Source organism: Hetaerina americana, unplaced genomic scaffold (assembly GCF_022747635.1).
Source record: "Hetaerina americana unplaced genomic scaffold, ioHetAmer1.1.p SCAF_5, whole genome shotgun sequence".
Classification (NCBI taxonomy): Eukaryota; Metazoa; Arthropoda; class Insecta; order Odonata; family Calopterygidae; genus Hetaerina; species Hetaerina americana.
Genome location: NW_027287095.1, coordinates 35,527,060 through 35,539,415, shown reverse-complemented (window position 1 = coordinate 35,539,415; position 12,356 = coordinate 35,527,060). Strand labels below are relative to the sequence as shown.

General features: G+C 39.4%; 1 protein-coding gene across 1 annotated transcript in view; it reads left to right on the top strand.

Moving 5' to 3' along the window:
- bi (T-box transcription factor bifid) overlaps positions 1 to 12,356 on the top strand; it is a 410,155-nt gene that overhangs the window by 185,606 nt on the left and 212,193 nt on the right. The window contains exons 3-4 of the mRNA XM_071591843.1: positions 1,463 to 1,576; positions 4,115 to 4,277. Of these exons, the coding sequence (XP_071447944.1) occupies positions 1,463 to 1,576; positions 4,115 to 4,277 (277 nt within the window). The remainder of the gene's footprint in view (positions 1 to 1,462; positions 1,577 to 4,114; positions 4,278 to 12,356) is intronic.

Below are 12,356 nucleotides of genomic sequence, written 5' to 3'. Positions count from 1 at the left end.
GAACTTTTTATTTATTTCCTCGACCTTCATCGCTTTGGAGTTTTCCGTATTTTAGAAATACCCTTCAACACTCCGCTTCTTCCCAATATTTCGTGGAGATATGAAGTTATTTTTAGCTTTTATATTTATGCTTAATTTTAGGAGCATTTGTTATTGAGAGCATCTGTATATTTGCCAATATTTTCTAAAGAGTTCATTTAATTTTTTTAAATAACTTGGTTTCCTATGTATCAGTTTTGTTATGATAACCATTGCAGTTGAATTATTCTTCGGTACGGAGAGTAATTACAAGTGATATTTATGCACTGTCAAACCTTTCTACCCTTAAGGCTTTCATTTGATTGTTTTTGATTTGATTGATGTTTTCAGTTCATCAATAGCAAATATTTAGCCATTTACTTTCTCTAAGAGACGTTCAAGCTAATTTTGTTTCGACAAATTATAATTCGAGCCAATATTTTATATTATTAGCCCTCACAAATTGCGGTTTCAGCTTAATATCCATTTAAATCCTGCCTCATACACGTTCTTGTCCCTGCAAAGCTTACTTAAGTATCATGACCACTGAAAGTAGATGTTGTACCGTTGAACAATTTATGGCAAAAATTAATTTTCCAGCGAAACAAAAGCCTAGAATCGATCAATCCAAGATTGTCACCATTAAGTATTTATTTTCTTGTTTCACGACTGACCATTTCAATTGTTTTTTTCTTATCATTTAACATCATGTATCAATGTTCAGCATTATCCGCTCACTGCCATTTATTTCATTTTTAGTCAACGTTTCGATTAATTCTTTCACACCATTAAAAACAACCTTCCCGCTACCGGCCCTGCTCAGCCAAAAAATTCTAATGCGTACCACTTGCTCCAATGTGGCTACAATAACCGTCCCCCACATTTTCTTTAACGTCCAAGTTTTTGTATCTCTTATTTCCAGGCAGATGTTCCCACAGATGAAGTTTCGGGTGTCCGGTCTCGATCTCAAAGCCAAATACATTCTGCTGCTGGATATAATTGCCGGTGATGACTACAGATATAAGTTCCACAACAGGTAGAGGATATTAAAACAAAAAAACGAACATACCGAGACCGGCTTCTTCGTTTCTCGTCTTTTCTCACCTAAAATTCTTCTAAATTTATTTTTTTTATTACTCTGTGTGTTTTTCGCTTCCTCTGTCTCCTTTCTATTGCTTACACTGCATAGGAAAGCTTCTATTCTGCGGTTGGCCGTGGCTGAAAGGGAATCTGCCTGTTGTTATTACTATTATTTTTCTTTTTTTTAGTTCCTCGCTCCTTCAAACCCCTACCGAGTTGTCACAACCCACCCGCACTTACCTATTATCCCAAAAACCTTGTTATGTGATAAGGTCAGCTTGCTACGAGTTGATCTTAGAATAATAACAAAACCCAAATTTTCCCTCTCTCTCGTTTCATATGGAATCTTTATTGTGTCTTGCAGGCGCATGTTCCCAGCCTACAAAGTTCGGGTAACCGGCCTAGATAAAAAGGCCAAATACATCCTTCTAATGGACATCGTCGCGGCAGATGACTGCAGATATAAATTCCACAACAGGTACAAAAAAAGATGAAATGATGATGATGATTATTATAATGGGAAAAATGTATCATTCAAAGCAAAAAAATTATCAGATAATATGAAGGAAGAAGATCGAGAATTGTCAAAATTCGATATGCGATTTTTCCGATGGTGAGATTTTTTTTCAAATCAAGGGAATAAGTTTTGGGATCACAATGGACAGCAAAAATTAAGTTGGAGGCTTCGTTGTGAGTAACACGTTAGCTCCTGATGGATCACTATAATTCCCTTTTCCAAATTGGGTATAAAAACGAACTGGGGAAAAATCCTGTCATTAAAAAGCGGGAAAATCTCTGTTGAATATTAATTTTTTGAAAGAAATAATTATTTTAAAAATTAAAATGGAAAAATCAATATGAAAAATTTGCAGTTCTTCGTATCTTAGGTATAAAAATATGATTATATGTTTAGATATGTTAACAGATATAAAAGAGTAATATTCATATAGAAGAGCTTTGTTGGGCATTGAACATGGACCCGCATGACTTATTTATCTTGCTCTCCTATTTAATACTCTTAACTAATCCCTTAATCCTTGAGGATCAGTTCAGTTTGGTAATGCATGATTGGTCTGCATGTCATTTAAAGTTGGAATTTTAATCCGTGCATGCAATCATTTGTCTCATTCTTCAATCTCCAAAGTATTTCATTTCATAAGAAATTTAAAATAAATTGCATGAAAATATATTCAGTAACAATCTACATCTTTATTTGGTGCTCGTACAATACACAAATGAGTGACTCCATGCCACGAGTGAAATGAAATTATGAATTTTTTTTGTAATTTTTTGCAATATATGGTCGTTAATGACTTAAATAATACTCAGTGCCAACCTGAATGTCATATCATCATCTAAAGCCGCAAAAAATGGCCAGTTACAAGTCAATAGTTACAGATTATGTTAGACTTTGAAAATAATTATAATGTGCCATTAAAAATAGTAATTTTTTTGTTCCGACATTTATACGTAGAACTAGTATCTATTTATCACATAACTGCTATTTCTTTTTTACATATGAGAAAATCCAATTTTCATCGTAAAATAATGATCACAATTTGAAAAAACTGAGTATGCGAAAATCTATTTAAGCCGTGAAATTGCATTCAGAAAACTCTTTGTCAAAGTGGCAAAGAGGACGTTGCTCCTATGTCAGGGTTTAGTTTGAATCACATATTTTTTATACCAATTAATTATAAACCAATCCAATCATCATGGAATACACGGGCTCACAGAATTTCACGTCTCTCAATACATTGCGCGTAAAAACCCCGCATGAGTGTCACATAATGGGGTGAAGAATCTTGGAATCTGAATTTGTGATTGTGCCTGTGTGTAGGAATGATTAATTTCTTTATGCATGGTTTAGGTTAGCTAATTTATGATAGGTCATTTCAAATAATTGGAAACCACACTCCCTCAAACTCAAGTGTTAAAAGAAACTTTATGGAATGATAATTACTAAGCAATTAATTCCCAAAGAATTTAAATTAGCCTGAGACATTTGGCGCGAAAAAGCTATTCGTTACTCTGAACAATGAAATCAAAATGAAAAACCATTAAAAAGTAAAAGATATCTTGATGGCTGCAAAATTAAAAAAAAATATTTTTCTCCCATAATAAACAGAGATGTTCGACGCATATTTAATCTCTTGATTTTTGAGGAATAAAAATATCAAGTGAGTAAACTAGATTTTGTAGTCATTCCATCCATTTACAGACTTCAGTTCCTTATTTGTGTCTCTCAATGAATATCTTTCTATTGACCTTTTCGACGGAAGTTGTGGATTTATTTGGTCGATAATATTTAATATCGTGTAAATTATATTATACGTTTTTCTGAATTTGAGCAACCCAATTTTTGTTGGCTTGTAAATGCTATTTGCTTAAATGTGTACCATTTGGTCAATTAGGATTGAATGAATTTTACCCTAACAGTTTTAGAGTGTTGAAACAGTAATCTAATCAAAATAAATACTTTAAGCTACAGTGAATTTCTATCCTCAAACATTTGATAACATACAAAATTTGAAGTTCACTTTCAAAATAATTCATTTTTCCTTCAGCCATAATAAGCCATAATATTAGACGGACCCATACTTATTATCAAAGCCTTCCCTTTTGGGCAACAAATTGTGGTTGAATTCGTGCTGTGAGGCTAAATTGAGATAGGTAAAATTATTTCTTTATGGTGATGGATGGAATGGACAATATCTTTGGACAATTTGCTTCAGTAATCCAAACTGGCGACCTAGCCTACGACGGATATGGAAATATCTCTTCAAAATCTTATTCGTTGCGGCCAAACATTCTTATCTACTCTTCGGGGTTACTACCAAAGATTTAATCCGTTTTCTTATAATTTAGCATTAGTTTTGAATGTTGGTGCCTGTCAAACTGTGGAGCTTCAGTGGCATGGTTCTTCTTAACATAAACTCAGTATGCAATTATTATATTTCTTAATGTCTGTAAGAATATTTCCGATTGTTAGTATTTCCCGTCTTTCCTTCCACAGTCGATGGATGGTAGCTGGGAAGGCCGACCCCGAAATGCCTAAAAGAATGTACATCCACCCGGACTCCCCATCGACGGGAGAGCAGTGGATGCAGAAGGTAGTCTCCTTCCACAAGCTCAAATTGACGAACAACATCTCGGACAAGCACGGCTTTGTAAGTACTGTACGTTGTATCCGAACATTATTACAAACTCTTTAAATTTATAATTTTTACCATAAGGGCATGCCAAGCATTCCCGAAGAGTTCAAGAACAGCCCCGTCTTCAGCTTCAGTTATTGCATTCATTCGAGTTTTGATTTTTTTCTTCCGGAGGTCATCAAAAGTTATAAATCATTGAACAGTTTTCAAAGTAAATCTTGAGCGCGCTTATTCGATATCGGTGACCTTAAGGAAAAAATCAAAACTCACCCTTGACATTTATTCAGTAAATGCTTTTCTGAAAATCATTCATTCAAACTCAAAATTAATAAATTATTTAATTTATTCAATTGTATCGCTGAAACGATCACATGGGGTGGGATCCTTGGGATTAAATAAAAGCTTGACCGATTAAGCTGTTCTCGTACTTAGTAGGAAGTAGTAGTGCGTATTTATTAGAGTTAAGTACTTTATTGCATCTAGTAAACTCGTAAAATGGTGATGGTTCATAGCTTTGTGCAAATAAAAATATAAATTAGTGAAATTATGTACGTGCATAAACACGATAACCATCGATAACGTTGTAAATAGCGCATGTCAGTGTATAACAGCATGCGATTTGTGTTGGAATTCGGGTGTGGAAAGTGCCACATCAGCTGTTGAACTTTTATACTTACATGTGACGGCCATTACCACAAGAAATATGGGAGACAAAATTGTCCCTCATTTTTATGGTACAGATATTAGAATTTGTGTTTGTGAAATTTTTACGCTGGAGCACAGGTGGTAATCTACATGGAGTTTTCTCTTCATTGTGAATTATTTACGAATAACCGATAAACATTTGAAGCTTTCTCTGAATTTAAAGCTATGAAAGAGCTGGAGAGGTTAGCATTGACCATTATCTGCTAAAAATTAATCTACACATGTAACTGTCGCAAATGAAAAAATTTGATTATTATCAAGATATATATCGATCAAGATATATATTTTAGTTACTAATGACTGGGCATCCTTTCTGAAACATGTAAATTTTTAGAACAGTTGGATCATTACACAGGTGTTCCCATGTCATCACGATACTACAGATATGACACAAATATAATTCGCGGAGAACGATTAAGCGACGAGCTTAGTCAATTATGTAAATAATTAATTATATCCATCTAACGTACATACTTTGGTTCATTCAAAGGCGTCATTTTATCAGCATACGTGAAGATTCCTTTCAGTATTAAATAAATAAATGATTGAGTTCAACAACCAGGATGAGCACCTGCTGTAAGAATCACATCGGTAAATTAGGCGCAAGCCGCGACGGCTGCGAATAGCGGCCATCGAGGTGCTAAAAGCGTCCAGGTACGAAATAGCGCCAAGGAAAGCCGTTTGCGGCCAAGGATCCGTGTTTACTGCAGTTTCCACCGTTCCGAGAGCTAAGGTTTTCCCATAAGAGGCGTGCGCGCGCGTTGGGCCCCTCGAGCTGCAACTTCCAAATCCCTCAGGGGAAACACATAGTCACACTTGCCCGTCCAAGACTTCTCACTCGCCCGCCACTCTCCGAACCATCGCCGACTTACCGACAGACTTCCTTTTTTATATTACTCCACTCACACTCACTCAACTCTCCTCCTCCTCCACTTCTCCCCCCTTTTCGCCCCTCGTGCGTTTTTTGTTCTTAGCCCTGGAACTCTTTTCCCCGCATGGCTTCGTCGTCCCGATTCGTCGAGAGCGGTCGTCCAATGGAAGGCCGTCTTCTTTCTCACCCTCCCCTAACACCTCAACCCTTTCACCCCTCCCCCTCCTGAGATGGAAAACCTCCCGCCGCCCCACGCAACCCCCCCCACCGCCTCCTCGCCCGCTCCCCCCTCCACTCCCTCCCCCCGCGAACTCACCTCCCCTCCGCCCCATTGTGCCACCCACCCACCTTCCTCCTCCCACTCCACGCACACACATGCACGCCACCTCCCACCTTCCCCCAGCTGGCTCCTCCGCCTCCCCTCCCTCACTCCCATTCCCTCAAGTCGCGACCCCAACCCTCTCCTCTTATCCCCTCCTCCCTTTGCTCCGTCCAACCTCAATTACAATAAGTCTAACTCATTTCTCCCTCCCCCGTCCACCTTGGGAACTCGAATATCCCGACTCGGTCGTGCCCTGTAGGTACATGTTGTGTAGAGGTATATTACCTTTTATTAATATCTATTTCTTTTATTTCTCTTCACCTTGTGAGATGTTTGTTGCTCCTCACGTCTCCACGCCGAATGATAGGGCTTGTCCTTCCGCGCTAGAAATGGTGAAAGGTTACCATCATCCCCGGTCATGCACTGATATTCATGAAGAAGTCCACTCGCGACGGTTGCCTGAGCTGGATCCCGCGAAGCTCTGACCTTCAGTCTTGGCATCTTATTAATCTCTTACATTCTTTGAATGAACATTACTTAATCTGTCGCAGGTTCATGGTTTTGCACATTCAGTCGAGGAAAGAATGTCCTTAATCACGCAAATGTTTTGCATGAAATCAAGAGATTTTGTATTGGAAAACGCTTAATTTTATCTGTCCAGGTACTGTTGTTTTCCATTTGAGATACGTAGCTAATTTCCTTGTTCTTCTCGATATTAAAAGCGTTCCTTCGACATCTTCTACTTCTGCCACGTTTTTATTCCTTGACGGTTGAGTATCTGATTGGAGAAATCACCAAATTGTATTTACCATAAATATATAGTATCCAAATTCGACAGTAAAACGAAAATTGATTACCTTAAACTAATGAAATGAATCGGCCATACCGTGACTGTTATCCTTGTATTAAGGAGAAAGATATAGAGTTCGGATATTTGGGAAAGTCCTCAACAAATAAATATTCGGTTCTCGAGCCATATTTTGGTCTTCAATGGGGTTTCACCCTTAACTAAGATATCATTTCAGTTCTTTTTCGCTGCCAAGCAGAACAGGTTTATCTTAAAGACTTACAAATAATATGAGACTTCTGATAAATAAAATCAATTCATTTACAAAACCCAGCTTTAGTTGGAGTGCTGAGGGAAATTTAGGCATAACTGTCCGCTTTGTATAGGTAGCAATAAGATTTCACAAAACCGTGCAGAATAAATAAAACCATTATCATATAAATCACCAAAAATAATACATCTATTCTTTTTTCTTTCATTTTAAATGAGTTCCTTCTCTATCGTGAGGTCTAATGTATGTTAAAATTATTTCACCATTAAACTGAAAATTAATTCCGATTTTGAACTGGTTTGTAACTCAAAATGTAGTCCTGGTAACGATAGTGGATATCATAGGCCCTAAAATAATATCAGGGTGTATGGTGTCATGAATCAATCACTGTTTCTTTGTCTTATTGCCATTTAACTCATTGTTTTGTGTACACACAACGACTTATCGTCAAAATGTTAGGTATTTTTCATTACATCTTATTATAAAAAATTGCATGTATTTGATCACGCAAAGAACTTGCAAGAGAATTCGAAGACTCCTACACGAATAGTGTTATATTCGGAAACAAAGTGTCAACTTGCGTAAATGATATGCCTAGGCCTTGCGATAAAATATTGTCACCCATTTATGCACCGTTTGAAAATGAAAAGAATAAACAAAATGCCCCTTCCCACTAAGAGATTCTATCTGATGAATGCAGATTCCATTGATTCGGCGACGGGACCCGATTAACCGCGCCGCATTCAATTAGTTGTACCAGTATTATTAGGACGCTTGGGTTGTATAAAATAATTAATCCCTTCCGTGTTGAGAAGCTTCCCAAGAGCAGTGACCTGTGTGCATACCGACGACGACGGCAGTTAGGTCCACAGATTGCTTCTGCTGTTTCTTGTCAGGCTCTCTGACTCCAAGGGAGGAAATTTTTTTTCAGACGCACAGCACAGGCATTATATTTTATCAGTTGAAGCACAGACATGAGTGACTTAAAAGGCCTGATATTCAAGGGTGCACGGGGGCGAAGAAGGAAGGGCGGGATCTCGATCCATTCGATGAAGTGGAGGTGATGTAAAGCTGGGAAGGGCTTAAGGGGGAGGTGTCTGTCGGCGCGCACCGGGCGCACCACTCCGCGCCATCCCGTTGTCATAACTCGCACACTCCACCCGGCCACATTGTACCCTCTTCGGTCGGAAACCACTTCCCTTTGCCCAATTCATCTCAAACCGAAATCTCCTCAAACCGGTCCACGGCCTCGAGGCTTACGCCTGTACCGAAAATGATTTACTCCCTTACACGCAAGGACGTACAATGATACCTCATGGCTGAATTACAATTTTACTAAGTCATTTCGATTTTAAATGGACTCTATACACAGTCGCTCATGATTTGGATTAAGTTATTGGATTTTTCAAAAATTGACATAAGCGTATTGTTTCCAAACATAATTCATTTATTCATTTATGCTCTCCTTTTTCAAGGAGAAGGATATAATTTAACAATTAATGTGCATTTTTAGCTTCATGGTTTCCTTGATGGAACCATTAAACCTTTTTAACGCGGAAAAGCCTTTGATTCATTTGACCGTAACAGAATGACTGACAAATTCTAGAGTAGAGAAGCACTTAAAGAGAATGCGCTAAGTAAATTTCTTGGCTTAAGGAATTAAAATCAGAAAAATTTATAATTTCTATTACTATATTTTCATATTATATATATATGATGTATATGTATATATATATATATATATATATATATATATATATATATATATATATATATATATATATATATATATACTCAATCGAATAGGGAACTTATATAAAGTAGCTTCCTGACATTAGAATTATTTGCCGTGTACTAGAATTCTGTGTACAATCCAATAGTTTCAAAAACGTTTTCACCGTTTGTTTTCAAGGATTGTCTTACGAGAGGGTAGAGTATAAAATTTGAGGTTGAAGAGGTGAGCTACGTGCATCGCTTCGAAAAACTTACCTTCCTGCTGATATAAAAGTTCTACCATATTATGGTTGTGCATACGCAGTGTGAGCTATTTCGAATAGGCGTTCCGTGAGTGCATCGGATATCTGATGTGGGCCTTGCCTTTCACATTTATGTGTCAGATATCAGATCAAAAATACCAGTTTCAGCATTGGAGGTGAACCGAGATTTGTCCCAACGTAAATTTCCAAGCATGTTTTAAATCACGCCTGAAATGTATGCTTTTTCGTGCCTTGTGAATCAGATTCGAATCCATCATTGGGGGGGGGGGGGGACTTCAACGGGTGCGCGAGTCCTCCCGACTCCGGCACGAGCGCCTTCCTTTAAAAGCTCCAGTTGGCGATGGCGAGAGGGAGATACATCCGGCCGGGCTAAATGCGGCATTAGAATAAAAATTCGATCGAGGGGATAAAGATCCGCTAACGAGTGAAGACTCCGAGGAGAGAATGCGGCCGTGCTCTCTCCTTCATCCCCATTCGAGCCGTCAAGTCGACTCACCCGACGCTAGAGGAACGATCAGGGAGGGTGGGGCGGCGCAGGGCGGGCGGTTCGGAGGGACTGGAAGCCGAAGTCGGGGAGGAAGAAAGGAGTTATTTGATGTGGAGTTCGCGGTCGAGGTGTTCCTAGGGAGGTTTTTGTGTTGCGGGAGGAAAAGAAATACATACTTCCAGGCGTTGCAGCTCTGCTAGTTGGTTGGGTGTGGGAGGAGACATCTACGACTGCACTGCATCCGAGAAATCGGGATATTGTAGCATTGTAACGATGAAAGTCCTTGCGTATTCAACTGGCCGCGCTGACACTCTAGTGTTTGCTCCAATCCAGACCTATTGAAGAACTCAATGCACGCTATGTGAGCCGTTGCTGAAGCAATTACTTTAAATAATTGGGTTGCCTGTGAGGGATTATGCATTTAATGTTGTAACTATTCCGACGCATGATTTAAAGTTGGTGCTAGAATCGCATTTCGGTCACTAGGTTTGAGTGCAGATAAAATATTATTGACTTCCTGCGCATGAAGTGAGAGGAATGACCAAATTCATCGGATAATATATTGATTCTTTATATCTAATTGTTCTGTTGTATATATTTTTGCAAGAAAGTGTATTTCAATTTACTGTAACGTAGAGAGTTACAAATTGGCAATATTCATCAGTTCATTGTGACTTTCCCAAAAAAAACAAAACTATCTCCAGCCGGTCATAAGCCATAACCGATAGCAATAGCAGAATATGGCTTATCTTGCACTGGAATCACAAATGTCGCACGAAAATGTGAATTGTGTATTTTACACAGTCACGGTTAGGGTTCCATCCATTCTTTTGGCTCCTTGAGTTTTCACCTAAAGATTTGGTATCCAAAAAACCCGTTTTGTGAATCCGGATGCTCCATTATCCAGATATAAAAATAGGTGCAATCAAAATAGACCGTACGAATATATTTTAGAACATACCTATGCCCACATTTCTAAGTAAGACTGCCATCGATTGTTAATTAATCGGAAATTGAGAAGAGGGAACAATCAACCCTAACGTTTATTTAATGTCTCGATCACCCACACACCAGGCTATCGACTAAGATTTTATCATAAAACTGTACCACGAACTGACGGAATGTGTATATTCACCTGGGCCTCGACATGTTGGAATAAAAACTTATATCTGGACTCTGCTGGTCTCGAATTTATTTCGGTCTACGAACCAAGGCCCGTCCTTTTTTTGACTCTCCTGAACCGACGATGCTGGGAAAAGTGACGCACAGAATATGCCAACAGGAGCACAGGCAGGAACGCGGTTGCTCCTTCCGCGAGGTGCCCGTCGGGTGAGATGAATGGTTTTTTTTAAATCATTGAATTTATTGGACTGCGCAGACATCGTTCTGGAGCTCTTCGGGTAGGAATTGGACGGGGGCAGATGAAGGGAGTCGGCAAGACGGGTGGCGGGATTTGGTGCATTAATGCAGCGGGCGGAGGGCTCAAAGACGGGGAAGACGGCTGCAGTCTCCGGAGTCGGCGTCGGTAGCCTCGGCGAATGAACTTACGACCGGAGATAAAGGAGGGTGGGATGGGCAGACGGGCGGGCAGGATGCGGAGGTGGTGGGTGGGTGTCTGTGGGAGAAGGGAGGTGATATGACCGCCCATCCCCGCGTGGGCGTGCACCGCCTCGATCCGACGAGCGATTAAGAATCTCCGGCCGAGTTATAGCCCCGGTAAGTGCGCAGGACGGAGGGTTTATAATAATAATAATGATTTCATGGTTGGTGCGGCTGATGCATTAGCGCCAGCTTGGCACCGATGGGGCGCGGAGTAACTTGAGGGGGAATGATGGAGGTTTGCCGGCGAGCCACCGGGCGGTGAGTGGCTCTTCACGGCGGGATCGGAGCTTGGCGCAGCTCCATAAGGTCATAATACATCACATAAACACTAGTTGAAGGATGGGTTTGGCTCATGAGGTAAGTATTCACCATTGGCGTTCCGCGGCGCTATTTATGATCAAGTGCGGAGGGCATTTGCGGGTAAATATATTTTCACGCTGTGCTATCCATGGACGATGAATGGGTATTCTTTATTCTTTGTTGCCTTCTTGAGTAGAGCCATTTAAGTCTTTATACCTTTTAATGAATGTTTTTCTCAAACTGTTAAGGCGGAAAAGAAGCATATTGTGCGTGATTGATTCTGGTGTTAAAAAGTATTATTAACCAGTATTTGAGGAGGGAGTAACGAATAATGCCCAAGGATGTGTTAAGTTCATTGAATTTTAGAAATGTCTTTCAGTTACCTTTTATACTTTATATCTTTTCGAATGTAACCGATTGATGAATAAACATCTTGAGATGATAAAAAATTAAAACAGGTGGCGTGTAAGTGCGATTTAAATGTTTGAAAAAGTAAGTGCTTGAACGCCTAATTTTCTTCAAATCAGTATTTAAAAATTGTTCGGAGTCTGATCAAATTTTAACTTCCCTCTTGATGGTTGCTTATTTGTGTTGCTCAGCTGAGGAGCATTTTTATTAGGATTTCAAAGATGAGGAGGAGAGGCATTTGAGAGAGGATAGATGCGCCACCACGGAGGAACAGAACCCTTTTTCTCGCGTGGAGGAAAAGTATGAAACGAATAATTTCATTAGTGTGACTTTCAGCTTGATTGCCATTGTAA